The sequence below is a fragment of the Acartia tonsa genome, chromosome 4, assembly GCF_053477335.1.
Source record: "Acartia tonsa isolate MP-2025a chromosome 4, ASM5347733v1, whole genome shotgun sequence".
NCBI classification, from domain to species: domain Eukaryota; kingdom Metazoa; phylum Arthropoda; class Copepoda; order Calanoida; family Acartiidae; genus Acartia; species Acartia tonsa.
This window is the reverse complement of record NC_137263.1, coordinates 49180907-49206938: the sequence shown is the minus strand read 5'-3', so window position 1 is coordinate 49206938 and position 26032 is coordinate 49180907. Positions and strand designations below refer to the sequence as shown.

Below are 26032 nucleotides of genomic sequence, written 5' to 3'. Positions count from 1 at the left end.
ATTACTTTAAACTTTAAAATATACCAGCGATTGCGAACCTAACATTTAGGAGCTAGGGAAGGGAAGAAAATAGTATAAAACCATCGCAGGACTAATATAAAGTTTTCCAAAAATAGAGAACTCGATGGGTTAAGTAGCTTTAGAAGTCTTAAGCTACAGATAAAACAAGGATGACAACATCCATAAAAGCAAAGCTCTGAAATGGAAGAACAAACAAACATTAACATTTGTAGATTGTCAGAACTAAATTAGCAGAATATTAATGCATCAGTACAAACAATATTTAAGTAAATTTGTTGCAATACTGAATAAATTTATGATACTGTTTAAGGACATACTTACATTTTTGGGACTTGTTTATAGAGATGCTTTGCTTATAACATTATACCTTGTTGTAATAGGAATCAGTTTTCAAAAAATCAGAAGAATCAAATAATTTTAACATACAAAAATTTGTTATCAAAAAAGTTAAAAATCGACATGTTTCAAATGGACGTACGGACATTCTGGTATTGATTATAGAGTTGCTACGCTTTCTAAATTGTGCCTAACTACTACATAAATCATCATGCAAAGTTTAGAATCGATAGGACAATTCTAACCTGTTTAAATTAACGAAAAGAGCTAACTCTCTGTGACGGACGTACAGACGGACGGACGGACCGACCCTAATTATAGAAAAGCTTCGCTTTTAAAAACATTACTTCTTTATATAATAGAGGGAGGGTGTAGTCCCAAATAGGACTTATGAGAAGCTTCACTTTAAAGAAAAATCATATCAGTGAAGTGGTTTGGGAGATCCTTCGGTACACAAAGACAGACACATAGACATCTTGTTACCTTTACAGGACATAATCAAACTTGTTAATAATATACATTCTTATTGAAAGTTTAACTTTTAGTTTTTAGAATGTTTGTCTCTGCAGAAATAATTATAATAAATGCATATTGTCAAATGGTCACAAATAATGTGAAAACCTAACCTAATATTAAAACAGCTAATTATACCAAAACATGTTATTAAAACTTAACTTAATTTAACTTAGATTATGGTTATGAATATGGGAGCTGACACATTTATTGCAGATAATCTAAACTAACCTTTATACTTTATTTTTTTGGGAGGGTTATAAATCAGGGATACGATTTTAGACAATTTTGCATTGGTTATTTTAATTTGCCTAAAAATTTATCAGAGTAAAATGTTACAGTTGAACGGGTCTACCTTCAAACTAGAAAAGGTTTTATATAAATTTTAACATTTGTGACTTTATCTAATTCACTTATTTATCTAATAGTTTATGTTTAAGGTAGGGGAAAGACAATGGCACATAAAATATTTTCCAGTATGGCTTCATAACCGATTAATATCCAGTGGATTAGAACCGGTTCTCAACCATACTTAAAAATCATGTATCATAGCGTATTATATCCAGTTTTTTTACAAATATAAAAATGTATAATCATAATATTAAAACCAATTTTGTTAGCCGGCGTCTTTGGCATCTCAGAGCTAGTTTTAATCATATAATGCGTTCAAATGCATTGTAGAACCAGTTTTATATATATTTCTTATAATACCAGGTTCTTAACAAAGCCCCCCCCCCCCCCAACCCCACTTCTCCATGGTTACGAATTTAATCTGGTAATACTCGTCCCATTTCCTCATAACTATACCTTTCTAAACTAAATGTTTGGGTTGGTATCATATTATAATATAAAAATTACCGCAAATATAAGTATTAAATAAATCAAATTTCAACAAAGTAATACAATTCTAACCTTAGGATTCTTCAAAAATTGCACTTTGATTTCTTTTTAATTTGTTTGTTTATTATTATTTTTGATCTTTGGTGAAATGGTGATTTATGATTTAGCATTAAAAACCACGACATTTTTATATTCAAAACTTATTCATTAAATTGATCATACAATGTCGAGATTATTATTGCTAAAATATCTTTCATGTAACTGCAAAATAAATCAATTAACAACTTTGTTTTAACATATCTGTTAAAATTAACTTTTAGTTTAAACAAAACACATATCACAAGCTTCACAGTTCACGCTTTGCAGGTCAAGCCAATACTAGCCGCTAGCGTTATATGCCTCCCTTTTTACATTCCCTACCCCCATTTAAGATGAAAGGCAATACATACATCAGAGAGAAATCCAATTATTATCAGGGATCTAAAGGGATAAGACATTAATGTGATTTAGATAACTTTTTAAGCTACTCTATAATTCACTTTGTCCGTCAGTCCTTCCGTCCGTCACTGCGTCCGTAACGCTATGGGGGAAATGGGATTTACTCAGCTCCTATAAAAGATAGAATGCTGAAATTTTTTGACAACATTCCTATCATTAAGGAGCACAATTGACTAAAAAACATCAATGGCGGTCGGGCCGCTTTTTAGCAGGTTTTAGGCTATTTCTATATTTTTCACATTTTTCTCCATATCTTCAGTGTTTATGGTCCAATTTACAAATCTATTCTTGATTTTAATAAATACACTTTAAATTTACTTGTACTTATTCCCATCCATGATTTTTTGCTTCGCTACTTATGGATGTTGTCATCCTTGTTCATATACTCTTTAATTTCAGGGATGTCAAGGGCTAAGACAATCGCCGATAAATTGATGTTCCCAATGAAGATACACAAAATAACCCCGTCTTTAGATTACGATTAGTGGTTGAAACGTTTGGACACTCAACTAAATGAACCAACCAATCAAAATTTAATAAAAATCCCTAAGAAATCAAAGTATAAGAAAAAGTTATTATAAGACTTTGGGGGCTAGTGTAATAAACAGCCCAATGTCCACTCCCTGCCTGAAATATTTGAAATATCTACCCATCCCTCTGGGAGTTCATCGGGTCTTGATTGTAAAAGACTAAAAACTATAAAAAGATTTTATCCCCCTTTAGAATAAAATCAGCATAATATTTGAATTGTAAACCTAGATATTTAATTACATCCAAGAAAGGCCACAAGGCAAATAAATTAAAGAGTAACTGCACTGTTGATCAGCAATTTTTTGGCTCGAAATTCATAGTTTGAAATTTATAGGACAATTCTAACATGCTTAAATTAATAATGAAGAGCTATTAATTACTGACCCGACGGTTTAAAAGTCATACTGGAATAGATATTTATCGCATCGTATTATAGACAGCTTTCCACGGTTATTTAGAATGAAAAAAAGTATACAAATATAACCAGTTTTGTGGGCCCTGAGGTGCCTAAGGCCCGTGCTAAAAAATATAACATTAATTTTACGATTTTTATTTTAATAATTGTGGAAATTTGCCTGTAATACGAAGCTAAACATGATTTTTCAGTATTGCTTAGAGCCGGTTCTAATCCAGCAGATATAAATCGGTTTAGAAGCTATATTGGAATAGATATTTATCGTATCGTATTATAGACAACTGACATTATTCTTTTATTTTAGTAATCATGGGAAAATGTCTGTAATACAATGCTATACTTTTTAGTATGGCTTAGAACCGGTTCTTACCCAGCGGATATAAATTGGTTTGGAAGCCATAAGGAATAGGTATTATCGCATCGTATTATAGACAGCTGTCCGCGGATATAAAATGAAAAATTATGAAATTAAAACCATTTTTTTAGGCCCGGGCTAACAAAACTGGTACTAATTATATGGTTTTTATTTTCATGTTCGTTGGAAAATTATTTCAATTTGATGCTATACATGATTTTTCATTATGGCTGAGAACCGGTTTTAATCAAGTGGATATTATTCGGTTTAAAATACTGGAAAATTAATTTATTTGATCAAAAAATAATTCAAATGCTATACATGACTTTTTCAGAATGGCTTAGAATCGGTTCTAATCCAGCGGATATAAATTGGTTTGGAAGCATTTGATGCTATACATGACTTTTTCAGTATGGCTTAGAACCGGTTCTTATCCAGCGGATATAAATCGGTTTAGAAGCCATACTGGAATAGTTATTTAGTGCATCGTATTATAGACAGCTGTCCGCGGATATTAAAATAGAAAATTATAAGATTAAAACCAGTTTTGTGGGCCCTGAAGGGCCTTAGGCCTGTGCTAAAAAAACTAAAATTATTCTTTATTATTTTTACTTTAGTAATCATGGGAAAATGTAATACAAGGCTAAACATGACTTTTTCAGTATGGCTTAGAACTGGTTCTTATCCAGCGGATATAAATTGGTTTGGAAGCCATATCGTATAGTTATTTATCGCATCGTATTATAGACAGTTGTCCGCGGATATTAAAATGGAATATTATAAGATTAAAACCAGTTTTGTGGGTCCTGAAGGGCCGAAGACCTGTGCTAAAAAACTGACATTATTCTTTATGATTTTGATTTTACTAATCATGGGAAAATGTCTGTAATACGCTGCTATACATTACTTTTTCAGTATGGCTTTCTAGCGGATATAAATCAGTTTGAAAGCCATACTGGAATAGTTATTTAGCGCATCGAATTTTAGACCACTATCCGCGGATATTAAAATGGAAAATTAAATCCAGTTTTGTGGGCTCAAGGGGGCCTAAGGCTCATGCTAGAAAAACAGAACAATAATTTTATTGTTTTTAGTTCAATAATCATGGAAATTTGTCTTACGATGCTATATATGATTTTTAAGTATGGCTTAGAACCGGTTCCAATCCATTGGATATTAATCGGTTTGGAAACCATACTGGAATAGTTATTTATAGCATCGTATTATAGTTAAATATGGGATTGTATTTTAGACAGCTTTCATTTAACCCTTAACGGTTGGGGGGGGGGGGGGGAGAGGGACGTTGGACGCCCCCACCCCTCCGGTTTTTTCTATCTCAATTTCTGTGTGTGAAAGATAAAGAGCCCAGACTTTTCAAGTATGGGTATGACTCATAACTGGGGGGGGGGGGCTGAAATTTGTATTTTTATATTTCTAATATAAAATTTACATAAAGATAAACATTTTCTGTAAAAAAATGTACTTCTAGCTTCAAAAATAAGAAAATTACAGTCGTTTGAAATTTTTAAGTAAAAAAGGACCTAAAAACAAAGGTTCTTAAATAAAAAAGTTAAGGTAGCGAAAATTGACTTTGACTTATTTAAGGTCGGAAATTCATTATCAATCAGGGGACTTGCACAAAAATTTTTTGCCTTCTAGCTCTAATAGAAACTTAGATAATAATTTTTAAGATTTCTCATGAAAGCAAGTGTTCCTCATTTTCAGGCCATAAAATATTTTCTGTAATAAAATTTTTGGAATGCTAATTCTTAGGACAACAAAGTACAATGTTGTAAGAAATGCATTTCTCTAACCAAGTTTTAAAATGGGACTTGTATACATATTAGGGTGGGTTGATTTTGGATATTTTTTTTCTGAGGCCAAAGCGGAGATCTGCAAATAATTTGTATAAATATAATACACCTCTGACTTAAACCGCTGACAAACAGACATTCAATTGTATAGCTATTTGTAAATGGGAGTCAACAATTTATTAAATCAGAACTATGGCTTCATGGTGCTCCCAATAAAGGCATTGAGGAGTAGAATCAGGAACTTTTGACCGTTTCAAAAAATCTCGTTCCTAGTCTTAAACCGCTGACGACCAGACATTCAATTGTATAGCTATTTGTAAATGGGAGTCAACAATTTATTGAATCAGAACTATGGCTTCATGGTGCTCCCAATAAAGGCATTGAGTAGTAGAATCAGGAACTTTTGACCGTTTCAAAAAATCTCTAGCCTGAGAAAATCTAAAAAACCTCTACAAATTGGACAATTCTCAATAAACCTTAAAAATTTGTGATTTTTTAGTGATTTCTAAGGCTAGGAACAAGATATTTTGAAACGGACGAATGTTCCTGATTCAGCTCCTCAAGGCCTTTCCAGGGAGCACCATGAAGCCATAGTTCTGATTCAAAAAAATTTGAATGTCGTCTTTGCATATTCATAAGTAATGAAATTTATTTTTTATTGGTCGCATTCTAAAACTCAATTTTTTTAAATTCTTTTTCGGTCAGAAATGTTTTTAAGGTTAATTTTATCTGTCTTTGTCTAATTCCGATATGAACCCGCCCTAATACATATATATTCTGATTATTCCATTCTGACACTGTTAATGTTCGTTTATCCTATTGTTATCAGATGGACAGACAGATGGGTAGACAGACAGACAGACAGACAGATAGACGGACAGACAGATGGACAGACAGACAGACAGACAACCAGACTGACAGACAGACAGATGGACAGATAGACGGACAGAGAGACAGACAGACGGACGGACAGACAGACAGACAGACAGACAGACGGACAGACAGATGGACAGGCAGATGGACTGACAGACGGACAGACAGACAGACAGACAGACGGACAGACAGACGGACAATGCTGACCATAAATATCAGACAGGCGGATAAACAATGTATAGACTAGATGTACATATTGTCATATGAATTATCACTGAAATTTCAGCTTTCTAGCAGCCGAAAAAGTCACATTTACTCACTGATCAACTGGTGGATAAAATGTATTATAGAGTAGCTTCTCTATAAATTAATCAATGAGGACCTTCTTTGCTATAAATAAAAAACAATACCTAAATTAAAGACACATAGCTAAAAATCTTGATCAAACAAACTGACAAAATACCCTTTTAAGTAGCGAGACTTCTGTATAATTTGTTTGTTTGCCTGTCCGTTATTAACCAATTAGTGACGAACCGGGTATTAAAACCTGGTTCCACCCGGTTCCAGAAAATGTTAAAAAAAACGGTTTCCAGTCTTCAAATTGCATCATTCTCAGTATGAATCCCCCCTCTACTACCCTGGGTTTCATTTCCCCCTGGAGCAGGCAGTTTTGCTTACTTCCATTTGCCGGTATAGCTCAACAAAATTTGAAAACCACGAAAATTTTGGTGAATTCAAAATACCCCTTCTAACTTTTTTGTTTTTATAGTAAAGTCGCTGATTTTTTTCACGAAATCTAATGTTTATTGACAAGTACATCTATTTGTGAATTCATTTTATTCAAATTATTATTTTTTATACGATTTTTTTATCGTTTTTTTATGCCCTATTATGACCCGGTTCGGCATGGCCATAAATGCCCAACAGTTTTAAAACCCTGCTCGGTTTTGGTTTTATTACCCTGTTTTAACTTTTCAACCATTAACTATTTTTTTATGATTTATTATTATTGATCCACCCTAATCAGTATACCCTAGTAATCTCTATATGTGTTCTCAAATATTTTTATGCTCGTTTTCTGATATGTATTACCCAATTTTTATATGTTCTTTTTTTGTAGTGTGTGTGTTTTTAAACTTCAAGAAACGGTTTTTTTTAACCGAAAACGGCGGCACCTATAGCCAAAACACTAAATTGGATATAAATTGCTTCGTATATTACTTGTAGCTCTATAGATTACATGAGGTTGTGTAGTTTTCAATTACGGATCGTATCAAAGTTCTAAAAAGTGTTCATCTCACTTTGGGCAATCAAAAATTATATTTTTCATTTTTTTGTTTTACTTCAAAACCGGGTTTTAATGCCCGGGGAAACCGCCCAAAATGGGTCAAAATGCCTGTTGTGTATTTATGGCCATGCCAAACCGGGTTTTATTGCAACTTTCCTGTGCACGCCACTAGAGCAAAACAAAAAAATATTGTTTCCGTTTTTACCATTATAAAGCTTCCCTGAGATTTTCAGCTCGATCGGCCCTTAAAAGTGGCGCTCAGCACTAATGGGTTAAGTCATATGTAACAGTCACTATGGGTACAATGTGATTTTTCCGGCTATTATTTAAGATAGACCTGTGCCCCTCTAGTCTAAACATTTAATTTCCATCTGTCTATAACTCATGCTTAAAAGGTTAAAATTATTTTAAAGTTTCTTTGATTTTGAAAAATAAGTTATAAAGTGTATATTTAGTAGTTTAGATGTCATAACAAAAAAAGAAATAGAATATGTAATAGTTATTTGATGCATCATATTATAAACAACTTTCTGCTGATAAAAAAATGTACATGGTGTTTCAAGAGAAACATCTTTTTAAAAATATTAATTATGCATTGAAAATAAAACAATTATATGAAATGCCTTATATATTTGGAAAACCTGTTCTGGGACATTTATGTATCAAATATTTAAAAATGATTTTTTCAACAATTTATTTTGTATGCATAATTAAGATTTTAAAAAAAATGTTTCTCTTGAAACACCCTGTACAATTACAAGATTAAAACTAGTTTGCTACAACAATGTGTCTTATTAGGTAATTTCTTCAACTCTGACTCTATGTCACTATATGTCATATATGACTTTTGTTAACAATGTGTCAGATTAGGTATTTTTCTCAACTCTGACTCTATTTCACTAAATGTCATATATGACTTTTAGCAACAATGTGTCAAATTAGATAATTTCCTCAACTCTGACTCCATGTCACTAAATTTTAACATTTAAAATTATTTCCTATTAAAAACATCATATCATTAAAGTTAAAATTTGTGTGTTGACCTCTAAAGTTCTTTTGATAACTGGGCTTTAAATCTATAAGATTTAGTTGAAGTAAAAAATGACCAATGATATGATTGTTATATGTCAATTATGGAAACTTTTTATGTATACCATAATAAATGTTTTAACAGCAAAGTTAAATGTCATATATGACTTTTGGTAACAATGTGTCAGATTGGGTAATTTCATCAACTCTGACTCTATGTCACTAAATGTCATATATGACTTTTGGTAACAGTGTGTCAGATTGGGTAATTTCCTCAACTCTGACTCTATGTCACTAAATGCCATATGTGACTTTTGGTGATATTGTGTCAGATTAGGTAATTTCCCCAACTCTGACTCTCTGTCACTAAATGTCATATCTGACTTTTGGTAAAAATGTTTCAGATTAGGTAATTTCCTCAACTCTGACTCTATGTCACTAAATGTCATATATGACTTTTAGTGATATTGTGTCAGATTAGGTAATTTTCTCAACTCTGACTCTATTTCACTAAATGTCATATATGACTTTTGGCAATAATGTGTCAGATTAGGTAATTTCCTCAACTCTGACTCTATGTCACTAAATGTCATATATGACTTTTAGTGATATTGTGTCAGATTAGGTAATTTCCCCAACTCTGACTCTATGTCACTAAATGTCATATATGACTTTTGGCAATAATGTGTCAGATTAGGTAATTTCCCCAACTCTGACTCTATGTCACTAAATGTCATATATGACTTTTGGTAACAATGTGTCAGATTGGGTAATTTCATCAACTCTGACTCTATGTCACTAAATGTCATATATGACTTTTTAGTGATATTGTGTCAGATTAGGTAATTTTCTCAACTCTGACTCTATTTCACTAAATGTCATATATGACTTTTGGCAATAATGTGTCAGATTAGGTAATTTCCCCAACTCTGACTCTATGTCACTAAATGTCATATATGACTTTTAGTAACATTGTGTCAGATTAGGTAATTTCCCCAACTCTGACTCTATGTCACTAAATGTCATATATGACTTTTAGTGATATTGTGTCAGATTAGGTAATTTCCCCAACTCTGACTCTATGTCACTAAATGTCATATATGACTTTTAGTGATATTGTGTCAGATTAGGTAATTTTCTCAACTCTGACTCTATTTCACTAAATGTCATATATGACTTTTGGCAATAATGTGTCAGATTAGGTAATTTCCCTGACTCTGACTCTATGTCACTAAATGTCATATATGACTTTTAGTGATATTGTGTCAGATTAGGTAATTTCCCCAACTCTGACTCTATGTCACTAAATGTCATATATGACTTTTAGTGATATTGTGTCAGATTAGGTAATTTTCTCAACTCTGACTCTATTTCACTAAATGTCATATATGACTTTTGGCAATAATGTGTCAGATTAGGTAATTTCCTCAACTCTGACTCTATGTCACTAAATGTCATATATGACTTTTAGTGATATTGTGTCAGATTAGGTAATTTCCCCAACTCTGACTCTATGTCACTAAATGTCATATATGACTTTTGGCAATAATGTGTCAGATTAGGTAATTTCCCCAACTCTGACTCTATGTCACTAAATGTCATATATGACTTTTAGTGATATTGTGTCAGATTAGGTAATTTTCTCAACTCTGACTCTATTTCACTAAATGTCATATATGACTTTTGGCAATAATGTGTCAGATTAGGTAATTTCCCCAACTCTGACTCTATTTCACTAAATGTCATATATGACTTTTAGTAACATTGTGTCAGATTAGGTAATTTCCCCAACTCTGACTCTATGTCACTAAATGTCATATATGACTTTTTGTGATATTGTGTCAGATTAGGTAATTTCCCCAACTCTGACTCTATGTCACTAAATGTCATATATGACTTTTAGTGATATTGTGTCAGATTAGGTAATTTTCTCAACTCTGACTCTATTTCACTAAATGTCATATATGACTTTTGGCAATAATGTGTCAGATTAGGTAATTTCCCCAACTCTGACTCTATGTCATTAAATGTCATATATGACTTTTGGTGATATTGTGTCAGATTTGTTTGCATTGCCAAAAATGAGAAAATAACCTGACATAATGTCACTAAATTTCAGATTGAAATCTGAACTTTGGTCAAATTTTGTCATATCTGAACTTTGGTAACAAAGAGTCATATTGAGACAGATTTAAATCTGAAATCTAGTGACTGTGGATTTCTAATCTGACCGAAAAGGGGTAAAAACTACTAGGGATTGTAGACAGTTGCCAGCCAGAAAAAACATGAATTAATCCTTTTCTTTAAAAAATCTTCTTATTAAACCTCTTTTAAAACTAGAATTTGGAGATGCGATCCCCAATTTTCAAATTCTTTGAACGTACGTATAAGACTTTTACAGAAATGCTTCGCATCCAGACTATCTATCTATGTTTGATATAAAGTTAACACTATATAAGAGTAGAATCTAAATATTTGATTGACGTGCCCCAGTAATTATCAAGTAAAACTCAGGCACGAGACACAATTACTTTAGCTAGGCCCGAGGCATTATTTGTATCCTTTTATGCATTCATAGGCCTATCTTTACCAATATAACACCATATATGGGTAATGCTAGCCTATTCATGGTAAATTGTATGTGATTCATTAATATTATATGTTTATTAAAGACATTATGTTTATTGTTAAAGTAATCATGTAACATTTTAGTACAAGTATGTATGCCTACAACCATGCCTGATTTACGTCACAAGTTAACATACAGACACTTTATTAAACAGACAAATGCTTAGATCCTTATTATAAGTTGATGTTATAGCATGCACCTCTTAAAATAAGTTAGTTATTTATTGACTCTCCTACCATCAAGTTCTTCTGGCTTTAAAAAGGTAATGACTTAGTTGTTTGGCATGCATTGTAGTTTAAATTTAGGACCCTCAGTACTTAGCATGAATTGAGCTTAGGCCTTATGTTAGAATTCTAACACTTAGCACAATTCAATGCTTGGGACTTAGGGCACTTTTCTGTCCTACACTACTTATGATTTTAACACTTATCATGTAAATATTTTCATACTTAACTTATTCACTTGTAATGTAAATACACTTTATAAAAACATTTTCCTTCCTTAATACTTAATATACTTATATAATTCCGATCGAATATCAAAACCAACCATTTATTCTTAGATTGAAGCAATATAATACTTCGCGTGGGTCTTTTGTTGAGCTCCCACCAGCTCAACCAAATTCGTATTATACTTGTGGGAATAGAGGGATAAGCATTCTAAATAGACGAACCGACGATGAGAATGTCTATGTGTATTGCAGTAAAAATATGTTTTTAGTAGTACTCATAGAAGAGCGGTCTCCATACCATAATTTTGGACAAACGCCCCATTTGCACTACCAAATTTAAAGTTGATGGTCGACATACACACCCCCATCTAGGGACACAGCCGCTACTAATTAAAAAATTAGTTGATTTATTAGTTTGTGGAAAAGATAAGTGTAGCATTAAGCTGGAATAATAATGTATTAATTAACACTTAAAACTTAATGAATACAATCTTCTTGTTTCCCTGGAATAGTCGACGTCAAGAGAATTGCTTTTTATTTAATGAAATAAAAAAAAACTTTTAGTGGCAAAACTACTCTATAAATCATTGTAACTGTTATTCAATTGTGTGTTTGTGTACAGGGAGGGAGGGGATATTGGGCTGTTTATTTCACTAGTCCCCAAATTTTTATTATAACGATTTCTTATTCGTTGGCTCCAACACCCTTGGGGACTTTTGATTGGTTGGTTCATTTAGTTGAGTGTCCAAACGTTCCAACTATTATACATAAACTAAGGAGTGGTTACTCGTTTATGTTCTACCTAGTAGAGAAGCTACTCTGTTACTAACTGTATATAAAATTCTCTCTCTATCCTTCTCGCTAAACCACTATCTCGCTTTATATTCATAGTTTTATTCTTACTAATTAATAAAATAATAAGAATTTTAAAAAGTAAATGTCCTTGTTTTTTTTATGGAAAAATATACATTTTATTTTTATTTTCTTTTGAACCAGAAGAAAATTTCTAAAACATGTAAAACAATATTTTAAATTTGTATATTTTATTTGAAAATTTAACTACAACTATCCGAATATCAAATAATCAGTTAATTCATTGTTAAAAATATATTTTTGTCCATCGTACGAATAAAAAAATTAGACTTAAAATTTTTTTTTCTTTTCAAATTTCATATTTATAACGCTTCTAGAGCTACTATTGTACTAATAGAGTATAACACTAGAGCTGGAATGGGTTAAATAACTGTATGTCCCCTTCCCAAGGAACTTGTGCCGACTTTCAATTGGGTCTTTAAAAAATAACTAATAGCGTCGGGAATATTGACACAGCCAAGTCGCTACAAAAGAGCATAAAGCAATTTGCTAGCAGACAAAAATTAATCTGGAATTTACTGCCAATAAATCATATCATATCAAATCAAAAAAGGTTCTTGAAAAAGGGGGCAGGTATTTGTCTGGGTATACATCTATACTATATTTTTTTATTGTTGTTATCGTTTTAATAATATTAGAAAATTAGATACGTTATTTTGTAAATATTTGATTGATCACCCTTTCTTATGTGTACAAGTTTCCAAGGAGGAGACATTGGGCTGTTTATTACACTAGTCCTTAAAGTATCAAAGTAACTTTTTCTTATTTGTTGGCTTATTGAATTTTGATTGGTTGGTTCATTTAAGTTGAGTGTCCAAAGCACTAAATGTAATCCACAGAGTGTGTAATTTTATGTATCATTATTGGTAATGTTCATCAATTTATCAGCTTTTGTCTTATCCCTTTAGATCCCTGAAAAGTTTCATAGTCTTCAATGGTAAGGCAGGTCTATTGATATTCTAACCGTCTTTTAAACTTACCTATTAGAGACTCTTCTATCTGATTGTTTACATCTTCTCGACCTGAAAGAATTTAATAACAATAAAAATTATTGAAAAGATTTGAACAATACTCTGTCAAGTTTTCAAAGAATCCAGTGGAGTAGTGCTGAATAAAACTTGAGCAAAGCTTTGAAATGTTTGTGCATGAAAAAAATTCTGGTCTGAATTTCAAACCTTAACATTTTCTAAGCACTATACAGCCCGGAAATATTTCTGCCATTCATGGCTTTAGTAAAAATCGGCGGAAAAACGCCGTCTTGCCATATCTTTCAGATATTATGAATGAGATAATGTTAAGGTTTGGTAATCAAATGAGAATTTTTTTCGTGCACAGTCCCTTTAATGATCAATAAATAGAATTTAAGAAAATTGCTAAAACTTTCAAATATTTCTTTAAATCTCTTTACGTAATATTTTCTTGGAAAAGTTTAAATTTTGAAGTAAATATTGGTGCAATGAAATCAAAACTATTTTCAAATGAAAACCAAGGCTCGGCAGCATATACGTTTGAAAAGAGTGTACATTTTTTCAAGAAGAGATTTCTCCCAAAATAGTTATAAACCTTTACTGACTTGGATAAGAAACTTAATTGTAAAAGAAAATCATATCAGTTTATCAGTTAGCAAGATCCTTTTCTACTTGTTGATATACAGATAGACATCCTGTTACTTTTATATAAGGATACATGTAAGTTTTTTGGACCAAGCTATTATAAAAACCACTGCAAAAAATGAGCAAATTTTACTATACAGTATACACGAGCTTGGCTACTTCGTATGCAAGAATAATAAAATATTTAGTATATAATTTGCATAATTAATATTATTTATTTACAAGTTCCTAAGAACATGTATCCTCAGACTTATTATTAAAAGCTAAGCTTTTTTATAATTAGGGTCGGTCCGTTCGTCCGTAACGGTTAGCTCTTTTAATTAATTTCAACAGGTTAGATTTTTCTTATTGATTTCAAACTTTGCATGATGATTCCTATATCAGTTAGGTACGACTTAGAAAGGGTAGCAACTCTATAATCTTTACTAGAGAGTCCGCACGTCCATTAAAAATATGCTGATTTTTTTGCTTTTTTGACAACAAATTTTTGTATGTTAAAATTATCTGGTTTATCTGATTTGTTGAATACTGATTCCTATTACAACAAGGTACAATCTAATAAACGAAGCATCTCTATAATGAAGTCCTAAATATATAAGTGTTTCCTTAAACAGTAAAATGTATTTAATCAATTTTGCAACAAATTTACTTGCAATATTGTTTAATCTTAAGCATTAATATTATGCTTATTCAGTTCTGACACTCTACAAGTATTAATGTTCGTTTGTCCTTTTATTTCAGAGCTTTGCTTTTATGGATGTTGTCATACTTGTAATGATATATATTTCCTGTATCTATTTATACAAAACTTTATGCATATAATTATTTCACTAGAAAAATTATCTTTTTCTTATTTACAGTACATTATCTCAAAAGTCAGAAAGCATTATAATTTCAAACAGCTAATCTTTTGATAGTTTATTCCTTTAAGTCCTAACTCCTTAGTAATAAGTTAAATCTATTTAAATTAGAGTAAAACATTAGAGGGGGGAAGGGATTAAATAACTGTAAGTCCCAAGGACTTTAACCGACTCTCAATTGGGTCTTTGAAAATCAACAAATAGTGTCGGGAATATTAAACAGCCAAGTAGCAGAAAACAATTTGCGAGCAGACAAAAAAAGGTCTTTGGAAAAGTAGGGCATGTAGTTATCTGTATATACATCTATACTATAGATCTGTTGTTTGAACCTTCCAATAAAGAATCTAAGTAACGGCATCATTAAATGTGATTTTCTTTCAATAGATGTAATCAAAAAACATCTAAGGACCGTCCGAGCTAACAAAATAGGAGTAAATCCTATTATCTTTCTTTTATTTTCCGTAGACAATTGTCTGTAACACGACAAGGTACGTGTTTTTTAGCATGGCTTATACAATGTTGTAATTGAATCTGTAGCCATACTGGAATGGCTATCATCAATAAAACTCTGTATTGTGCTGTAATTGGACGTGATACGGTTGCAAAGGATCCCCAGTCGCGTTCAGGTGGTTAGTTCTATTTCTATTTGAGGAAAAATGTTCTGCTTCAACTTATTACTAATATTAAAAAATAAGATGACAACATTCATAAAAGCGAAGCTCTAAAACCAATTTATTTTAGAGATGCTATGCTTAAAATATTGTACCTTGTTATCCTAAGAATCATTATACCAAAATGCAGATGACTAGGATAATTGTACCATACAAAAAGTTAAAAATCAGCATGTTTTAAATGGACGTACAATTCTAACATGTCTGAAATAACCCTAATTATAGAAAAACTTAGCTTTTAAAAATGTAGCCAGGGAGAATAAAGGTACTAAGGAAGAGAGTTAATGTCTGATTGAGCCAATAGGCGAATCGCATCGGTACATACATTCAATCTCATTGGTTGAAAATGTGTACACATTTTGCTACGAACGCATGTTTTTTTTCATTTTCATACATAGATAAAAGTCAGCTGTAAACAGTATATTTTCTTTGCGGAATCAGAATTAATTGCCCAAAAATTTCGTTTTCAATTTGAAAGCTTCAAACAAAGGTGGATTATTTTTTAAAAAAAGGTTAGGCTGGCTACTCGCTGTTGAGGCAAAATCATTTTTGAGAAAAATCCTCCAAAATCGAATAAAAAAATTTACAAAAATTAAATAAAAACTTAAAAGGGTTATTAACATATGATTTTGTTTAATTTTTGTAGATTTTTGATGTGCTTTTGGATGATTTTTGACAAAAATAATTTTGCCTCACTATCGAGTAGCGAGTCTATCATTTTTTAAGAATCCACATCAGCTTGAGTCGAAAGTAAACAATACTTTTGTCTGCTAGAAATGTTCTTTCTTAGATTTGACAAAAAAAGGGTTCAGAATATGCTTCTATTCTTATATTTCTATTCCAGGGAGGGAGGGGAAAATGTCACACCAATATATTTAAACTGCTTCCTTCCCCTTAATATTCACAAACTGACAAAGAACGTAAATTAATCTATTTTCTCGTATTTATTCGAATCCGGTGGATAGGAACCGGTTCTCATCCATACGAAAAAACTATGTCTATCATCGTATTATGTCCAGTTTTCTACGAATATTAAAATGTACTATCGTAAGATTAAAACCAGTTTTTTTAGACTCGGGGCTAAAAAAACTGGTTTTAATCTTGTAATTGTACATTCTATATCCGCGGAAAGCCGTTTATAATACGATGCGAGAAATAACTATTCCATCATCCTATTCATTTATCCCTGAATACGACCGCTGTTAAATTTACTGTTAACATTATTTCCTTGCAATAAAAAAAATCTTGGATAAATGTCAGTCCTGAAACTTGTTACAAAATCTAAAAATGTGTTCGAGAACAAGTGAAAAAGTTCATACAAATTAAAACTTATTCTTAGTAATACGGCTGCATTAGAACTTGAGCCAAAACTCCAACCGTCCGTCAAATTTTCATAGTTAAATCTAAAAAAACAAGGATGACAACATCCATAAAAGCGAAGCTCTAAAACGGTAGGACAAACGGACATTAACACTTGTATAATGTCAGATCTGAATAATCAGAATGCGAATGTATAAGAGTCAAAGCAAAATTGTAAGTAAATTTGTTGAAAAACTGCTTGATACAGGATAATGATTATGGAAATACTTACATTTTTAGGACTTGATTTTAGAGTTGCTTCGCTTATATTATTGTACGTTGTTGTCCCAGGAATCAGTATATCAAAAATCAGACCAATCGGATAATAAGGTCACATACAAATTTGTTGTTAAAAATGTAAAAAAAAATCAACATGTTTAAAATGGACGTACGGACATTCTGGTAATGATTATAGAGTTGCTACGCTTTCTAACTCGTACATAACTATTACAGGAATCACCATGCAAAATTTGAAATCGATAGGACAATTCTAACATGCCTAAATTAACGAAAAAAGCTATTTAAAAAAGTAAAAAAATCAACATGTTTAAAATGAACGTACGGACATTTTAGTAATGATTATAGAGTTGCTACGCTTTCTAAATCGTACCTAACTACTAAAGGAACCACCATGCAAAATTTGAAATCGATAGGACAATTCTAACATGTCTAAATTAACGAAAAAAAGCTATCCGTGACGGACGGACGGACGTACGGACGGATGGACCGACCCTAATTATAGAAAAGCTTCGCTTTTAAAAACCTAACAACCAGACAAATAGTAATATTTTTGAGGAGAAGAAATCCGCTAATCGCGATGGAAGGCTGTTGAATTAACAATACATAGCTTTAAACCAAAGCCTACATTCTATAAAATCAATAATCCGTAGCGAAAAAATACGCGGTTGTCGAGCCCTGCAATTTTGTCATATTAAATATGTATTATTGTAGTAATATGGTTGTACTCACTACTTATCTTTTTATTCTTACAGTCTTGGATATTTTGCAAAGAATAGTTATTTATCACATCGTATTATAGACAGTTTCAGTGGATATTGAAATGAAAGATTATATGATTAATACCAGTTTTGTTGTAACCAAGGGGCTTACAAAACTCCTGATAATTTTATGATTTTATTTTAATATTCTTGGAAAATTGTCGGTAATACTATGATATACATTATTTTTCGGTAGAGCTAAGAACCAGTTTTTATCCATCGGATATTAATCCGTTTCGAAGCCATACTGAAAATGATTTTCTTTTCTTTTTACAATATTAGATCTAGATGTACAAGAGAGAATTGTAACTTTACACCCCAGTAGAATAATATTCTTCTCCTAACTCAACAAGTTGTCACACATAATTCAATAAATTCTTTTAGCAAATTATTTTTTAAAGCAAAGTTTTTCTATAATTAGAGTTGTTTGGTCCCTCCGACGTAACCAATAGCTCTTATCGTTAATTTGGGCATGTTAAAATTGTCCTATCGATTTTAAAAACGGCATGGTGATTCCTGTTTGGTAAGTACGATCTCGAAAGCGTAGCAACTCTGTAATCGTTACCAATATGTTCGTAAGTCCATTAAAAAATGTTGATCTTTAACTATTTAGACAACAATTTTTATTTGATATTATCCTATTCATCTTATTTTTGGAATATTGATTCCTATAACAACAAAGTACAATGTTTTAAGCGAAGCATCTTTATATCAAGTCCTAAAAAGGTAAGTATGTCCTAAAACAGTATCCTGTAATTCAAAGTTTTCCTACAAATTTACTTTTAATTTGGTTTAGACTGCTTTGTTAGTTCTGACACTCTACAAGCGTTAATGTTCGTTTTTTGTCTTAGCATTTAAGTGCTTCGCTTTTATGTATGTTGTCAATCTTCTTTTTTTTTAAACATTTGCTTATCCAGTATTAGTTTTCAATATTTAATATAGATATTCTTAATATCAAAGAATCTATTTCAATCAATTCTAAAAATTTAATTATTGTATTCGGAAGTTATTTTAAATATAAAATATTTTAACACAATTATATGAAAGTAGCCTAATATTTAATTTCAACTTAAGATTTTGCTATTATCAACCATTTTGATGCATTTATATTTTGAGAATACATTTTAAATGATATTTTCGATGTTTAGCTTTTTTTTCGTTTATGAAATCATCTTATATTTTGAATTTGCAATTCTGATTTCTTAGATATATGTATATATGTTTCACAATTCTGATTTTTTTTGATATTGCATAAATGAAACTATCAAATGTACACGAACTTGTATTGGAAGAAAGGTATTTTTAATGCAATATTTTAAAAGATTTCTTTAAAATTACATTTTCCAAGAAATTAAGATATATTTCGATTTGAGCAATCAATTTTAATTCATTTTGTCTCTTGTAGAAGTGAATCAAGCAATATTAGCTTGGTAGTTTTAGAAATACAAATAATTTTGTTAGCTGTTTTAAAAGCCTAAAATGAAAGCTTTCTTTAATAAAAATATTCACCAAATCTTTCAAAAAGATAAATTTTATTATATTTTGATTTGTCTAGAAAATACTAATGTTTCAAGTTCAGAACTAACAGAACACTATTATAGAGTAGCTGCACTACTAGAAGCTTTTTATAGTGCCTATAAAAAACATACATCATACAACACATATAACCAATTATAGGCCAATACACAGACTAAATTACCAATGACAGGCCAGAATACATTTTAATTGACCAGTTTGATGTCTTTTATTTATAGGCACTATAAAAAGCTTCGCACAACTAAAATTAATACCTGCAACTCTTGTTATATATTTAGAAGATCTCTCAACATATTCTGGGATGGACTCGTACCTGTATAGACAAAAATTATCACATTTTTATGAGGAATAAGGTGTAGCCAACAAGCGAAATAAATCTAATATAATATTTGGGGGGGGGGGGGGGGCAGATAAAAAGGTCGTCAATTTTACTATGTGTTGCCCCCTAACGACAGCTGAAATTCACGTATAGGTTTCGAGATTTCTTTCATTAACCTTTAACAGTCGGGCCCCTTGCCGCACCTTAATCGGTTGGGTAGGGGGGGGGGGCGGGGGGGTTAGGCGTTGAACGCCCACCCCCTATTATCTCAGTTCCTATTAAAGCTAGAGGGCTAAATTTTTGTTCAAGTCCCCTGTTTGATAATGAATTTCCGACCTTAAGTAAGTCATAGTCAATTTTCGCTTCCTTTACCCTTTTATTTAACAAACTTAATTTTTAGGTCCTTTTTACTTAAAAGTTTCAAACGGCTGTAATTTTCTTATTTTTGAAGCTAGAAGAACAATTTTTTTCAGAAAATGTTTATCTTCATGTAAATTTTATATTAGAAATAACAAAATATAAATTTCAGCGGCCGCAGCTATAATTGGCAGCTGCCAGCCGCCGCAGTCGTCGGGAAATCGGTGGCAGATCTTTATGAAATTTTAAGCTCAAGTTTAGAATTTGAAGTCTCTAAGTCAAAAATTGCGGCCACAGGATCCTCTTAAAGATTTCTGGAGACCTGGAGGATCTGGACCTGCATGATCATACCTGGAACCTAAAATTGACTTGAACAAATGTATTTCATATGAGAATGTACTACTAGAGGATATTTTAGTATTTTGGTAGGATAAAATGCTTTGTTTAAGTCAAAAAATATTTTTGCTCTTTACCTGGATGACCCTGCCAGGTTTAAAAAGTCACGCAGTTTGGGCTCTATATCTTTCACACACAGATATTGAGATAGCAAAAAAACGGAGGGGGGGGGGACGCCCTCCCCCCCCCCCGTCCGTTAAGGGTTAATTTCGTTGTGGTATGAGCTGCATTTTTATGCAAAGACAATTGGCTAACATTTATTTTTAAGACAGGATGTTGCGGTAGTTCTATGTACTTTTGATTTAGAATTAAGTTATGCACAAGTCGATTTTTAAAGACTTTATTCTCGACTAGCATGTCTCTAGGGGCGCTGGAAGTGGGGGAGGGGGAAGGCGACCAACCCTCACCCCCCCCCCCCCCATAACTTTTAATTATTTTTTTTAAAAAAGAAAATATTATTTTTCTGGGGTGGGATAATCTTTTATAGAGCAATCTATCGGTATACACAGGCTGACAAACAGACAGACAGACACAGATCATGTTACTTTTAGAAAAGGATAAAGGTGTTAGTGGTACTATAAAGCTACTATCTTTTTTTTTAAATTGATCATTTAAATGCAATTTAAAATGTGACCTTGTTTGTGATGCTAAATTTCCAACAGCCCACCATTTACATTCACAGGATACACAATCCTAAAATAAACAAGGATGACAACATTCGTAAAAGCAAAGCTCTGAAACGGTATGACAGACGAATATTAATTCTTGTATAGTGTCAGAACTGAATATACAAAATATAAATATATAAGTTTTGACATAATTATACGTAAATTTGTTACAGATCTTCTTAAATACAGAATTCAGATTAAGGACATAGTAACATTTTTAGGACTTGATTACAGAGATGCTTCGCTTATAATATTGTACCTTATTGTAATAGGAATGAGTTCTTTAAAAATCAGATCAATTGGATGATTATATCACATAAAAGAATTGTTGTTAAAAAGTTTTAAAAAATTAACATGTTTAAAATGGACGTACGGACATTCTGGTATCGATTATAGAGTTTCGACGCTTTCTTAATCGTACCTAACTACTACAGGAGTCATCATGCAAAGTTTGAAATCGATAGGACAATTCTAACATGCCTAAATTTACGAAAAAAGCTAATCGTTACGGACGTACGGACCGGCCCAAATTTTAGAAAAGCTTCGCTTTTAAAAATATTTAAGATATAGCACTACTGGTACTAATACTCCATTTCATTGATTTAGAATGAGCAGCATTAGTCTGTTAGTCTGGGTGATTAATTGTGTTTTTAGCCTTTTTTTCGGTTCCAGGATATATACCCATTCTTCATTAATAGATGATTAAAAAAAATTTCTTGGTAGTAAATGGACAATGTAAATACTACAATAGGCATTATCCTTTCATGCGGAACAAAGTAGTAATCATTTTCTAATTCCAGCATTAATTGAATAATCATTTGGTTTTTAAATTATTCCCTAGTAGAAAGTTTAAAGTAAATTTTGAATACAATGGATAATTTTTGTGAAACAATTGTCCAAGAGACAACCAAGCCTTTGATTGTCTGTTTCTTATTCGGAAGTCCTTTTGTTGTTAATCAATAAATACAGACACTTTTCCACGTCTTTTGTTGTGATGAAATTTGGGTTGAGGCTCAAACCAGCACCTTCGAAACCTATTCGAAACTAAGTTAAATTTAAAAAAAAAACTACATTTTACTCTAAAATTAATTTCCTAATTCGTATTCTTTGTAGAAAATTTCCATCCGATCTTGTATGTCATCTTTAAAAGTTTGTTCGGATTAAAAGTTTTTAAAAAGAAGTTTGTGCTGGTTCTTTGTATTCGATCATGCAGATTATAAAATAATTTTCCAGTACGGCTTCAAAACCGATTGATATTCGCTGGAATAGAACCGGTTCTCAGCCATAATGAAAATTCATGTATTACAGACAATTTTTAACGAAATCTTAAATAAAAATCATGAAATCATAAAAATACCAGTTTTGTTAGCTCGGGTCTTCGGTCCCTCGGGGCTTCCAAAACTGATTATAATCTTATAATTTTCAATTTTCATATTCGCGGAAAGCTGTCTAAAATACGATGCAATAAACAACTCTTCTTTATAAAAGTGATAATTTATTTTTATATTCTTTAAACAAGTTTAGCCATTTTAGAATTGGCTAAGTAGGCGCAGCCAGCCAGCTTTAGCTTCATATCAAAATTATATGCTGCAAAAAAACTGAAACAAAAATCTGCCACCGGCATCATAACAAAAAAATAATTTTAGTCGCCAAATTTTCAACCAACGTATTTTAGCCCCCAATACTAGTACTTCATCAATTGCACAGTTTATTCGCTCCTATTGGAGACAATAGTCCTAGTTCCTTAATATGTAGGTCAAAATATTTTAAATATGTGACAAGTAAAAAAATTCAGACCAGACTTTTTTTATTAAATAGTTGTGACTTGATGAATTTTGTTTCATTTTCAAAGAAATACTATTTTCACTTTTTCATTTCTACATTTAGAATTCTAGTGTAAAAGTAACAAGATGTCTGTCTGACAGTGTGTGTGTGTTTGGGTGTCTGTCTCTGTGTACCGAAAGATCTCGCTAACCTAATATGTTTCTCCTTTACAGTGTAGCATCGCATAGATCCTGGGTAGGTTTATAACTATTTTAGGAGAGTTAAGCACTACCCTTCTAAGAGCAATAGCCCCTAAAAACTAAATGATTTCTAAAATTTTTCTTTTTAAAACTTAAATGGTGATAATTGTCAATGTCCGTTCATCACACAATTATAATGTAAAAAGTATTGTATTAGTCTGTGAAGATAAAAAAGATTGTTTTTTTGTACTTTAAATTTAATTTTATTTTGCACTTTCAATGTAATAATCAGGCAACGTGAGGGTAAGACAGAGGATGATACATTTATAAACACCACCAATTACGATATACAAAATATTCTAAACAGAATTTTGATTCTAAGTTTTGACTCTGAAGTTTTATAAAACCCAAAAAAAGATTTAACAAAAGTACCAAACGAATGAGAGATCGTGTTTTAAAACTTTGGGGAGACATCAACACTTTTATGACAATTATTAGGGTTCTATGGGATGTTGGGTTATGGGGTCATTCCCCCCCCCCCCATTTTGAACATGGTTTAAAAAAGAAAAAAAAATATTTAATTTTATTTTCCCTTCCTCAAAATATTTATAAACCATCTCTGGACTTGTGAGAAGCTGCATTGTAATAGAGAACAATATCGGTTCAGCGGTTGGCAAGATCCTTTTGTAATCACAGGCAAACAGAAAGACATCCTGTTACTTTTATATAAGCATGGTCAGCTGACGATCCATGAGTTCTGAAGAAAAGAAAATCAATAAGTTTTCCCAGATTTACATTTTACATTTACTAACCTTTAACATTTCTCTCAGCTTTGTGTATCTCTGCAGTAAATTCTTTACTGATTTAGAGTCGATGTAGGAATTCTAACAATTAGTTGAAAATATTCATGTTTTTATTAGTCTTAGATTAATAATTTTTATACTAATTTTTAAAGACATTCTTAATAAGCGTTATTTGTAGGTTCATTTAATAAAAAAGTTATTAATACTATAACACTTAAAAAAAATATTTATAGAATCTAGCATAAAAAAGTTACAGTTTAAAAACTATTTAAATTAAATGTTTTTCTTTAAGTTAATTAATATATATTTTCTTACAATTATATTTTCTTTCCTGTAAGCGAACTAGGCAGTTAAGCGTATCAAGAAATGCCTGAAAATAGAAAAAATATTTTAATAGAATAGATTTATACCAATTTTTTATCTTACTATAAACAATTGTATCTCTTTAATATATATAACACTATGGAATCCGCCACTAGCAATAAGGGACTCTGTAATCGATAAGGGGGGAGGGAATCAGAAGTTAGCCTAATATCTTCCAAAGACTCAAATCTAAAAATAAATTAGTCTAAACTAGGGTTGGGCCGGATATTTTTTTGGCCGGATACCGGATACCGGATATCCGGCTGATTTCAAATGCCGGATATCCGGTAACCGGCCGGATATCCGGCCATCGCCGGATATCCGGCAAATATCCGGTTATCCGGCCAAATTACCGGATATCCGGCCGGATAACCGGCCAAATTACTACATATTAAAGTATCAAAAAAGGATATAGTCCCTTTTGTGGCAACGCACCTTAAGGGGCGATTCGTTGTATTTTTAAAATTGCTTTTAATAGGTTATTTTAGGTTAGGTTAGGTTATATTTGGTTAGGTGATTGCCCCGCAGGGTTAGGCAATTGGCCCCGCAAGGTTAGAGTCCCCCGCAAGGGGCTAGAAATAGGAGGAAGCCTACTGTGAAAATACGAATAATCGCTCCTTAAGGGTCGTTGCCACAAAGAGGACTATACCCGCAAAAAAAATTTCTTCATAAACTAGTGTTTTATATTATACTAGCGGCTGCGTCCCTAGTATCTAGGGATATTAGAAGGGACATGAAAGTGCAGAAAAATAATTTAAAACCTTACAACGACTTTTTTTTTATAAAAATGAAACAGCCTAAAACCACCCTGAGACCTATAAGAAGCTTCACTCTAAAGGAAAACATATCAGTTCAGCGGTTAGCGAGATCCTTCGCTACAGACAAAAAAAGCTTACTACTTTGTATAATAGGATAAAATTAAGATTAAAACTTAAAAATTAAGTAAGTATTAAATGATCTTTCTTCTTAGCAAATAAATCTAATGAACTATTACTTCCCTCAATCTGTAATATCAACCCCTAACGGTTGGAGGATGGGCGAGGATGTGGCGTTGAATGCCTGCCCCCCCCCCCCTCTGGTTTTTTCTATCCCATTTTCTGTGTATAAAAGGTAGAGGGCTATAACTAAGTGACTTTCGAAATATGGGTATGACACATAACTGAGAGTTGAAATTTTTTTAATACCTCCTTCCTGGCGGGCACAGGATGCCAGCAAATCTGGTAAGGTCATTCAGGTAAAAAGTAAAAATATTTTTTTTACTTAAACAAAGCATTTCATGTTATCTAATACTAAAATATCCTATAGTCGTACATCCTCATATGTAATATAGGTGTTCAAGTTGATTTCAGGTTCCAGGTATAATCCTGCAAGTCCTGAACCTCCAGGTCTCCAGAAATCTTTAAACGGTTCCTGTGACCGCAAATTTTTACTTGAAGATTTCAAATTTTAAACTTAGGCTTTTTTATATATCTTCATGACATATTAAAATTTCATAAAATCCGTTGCCGTTTACCTGCAAACCGTCTGTTTGCGGCTGGCAGCTGCCAAGTACTGCTGCCACCGCCAAAATTTATGTTTTGAGACTTCTAATATAAAATTTACATAAAGATAAACATATTCAGAAAAAATTGTTCTTCTATCTTCAACAATAAGAAAATT

At 31.9% G+C, this 26032-nt stretch overlaps 2 protein-coding genes across 2 annotated transcripts in view; both read right to left on the bottom strand.

Annotated features, from left to right (window-relative positions):
- Window positions 1–19396, bottom strand: part of LOC145315517 (protein C-mannosyl-transferase DPY19L3-like) — a 145631-nt gene extending 126235 nt beyond the window's left edge. Inside the window, exon 1 of the mRNA XM_080155499.1 lies at window positions 19366–19396. The gene's annotated coding sequence lies outside the window, so the exon portion shown is untranslated. The remainder of the gene's footprint in view (window positions 1–19365) is intronic.
- The window catches only part of LOC145317581 (uncharacterized), a 51794-nt gene that overhangs the window by 13234 nt on the left and 12528 nt on the right, over window positions 1–26032 (bottom strand). The window contains exons 5-9 of the mRNA XM_080158724.1: window positions 24344–24380; window positions 24020–24093; window positions 21210–21268; window positions 19758–19816; window positions 13447–13488 (exon numbers count right to left, since the gene is read on the bottom strand). Of these exons, the coding sequence (XP_080014850.1) occupies window positions 13447–13488; window positions 19758–19816; window positions 21210–21268; window positions 24020–24093; window positions 24344–24380 (271 nt within the window). The remainder of the gene's footprint in view (window positions 1–13446; window positions 13489–19757; window positions 19817–21209; window positions 21269–24019; window positions 24094–24343; window positions 24381–26032) is intronic.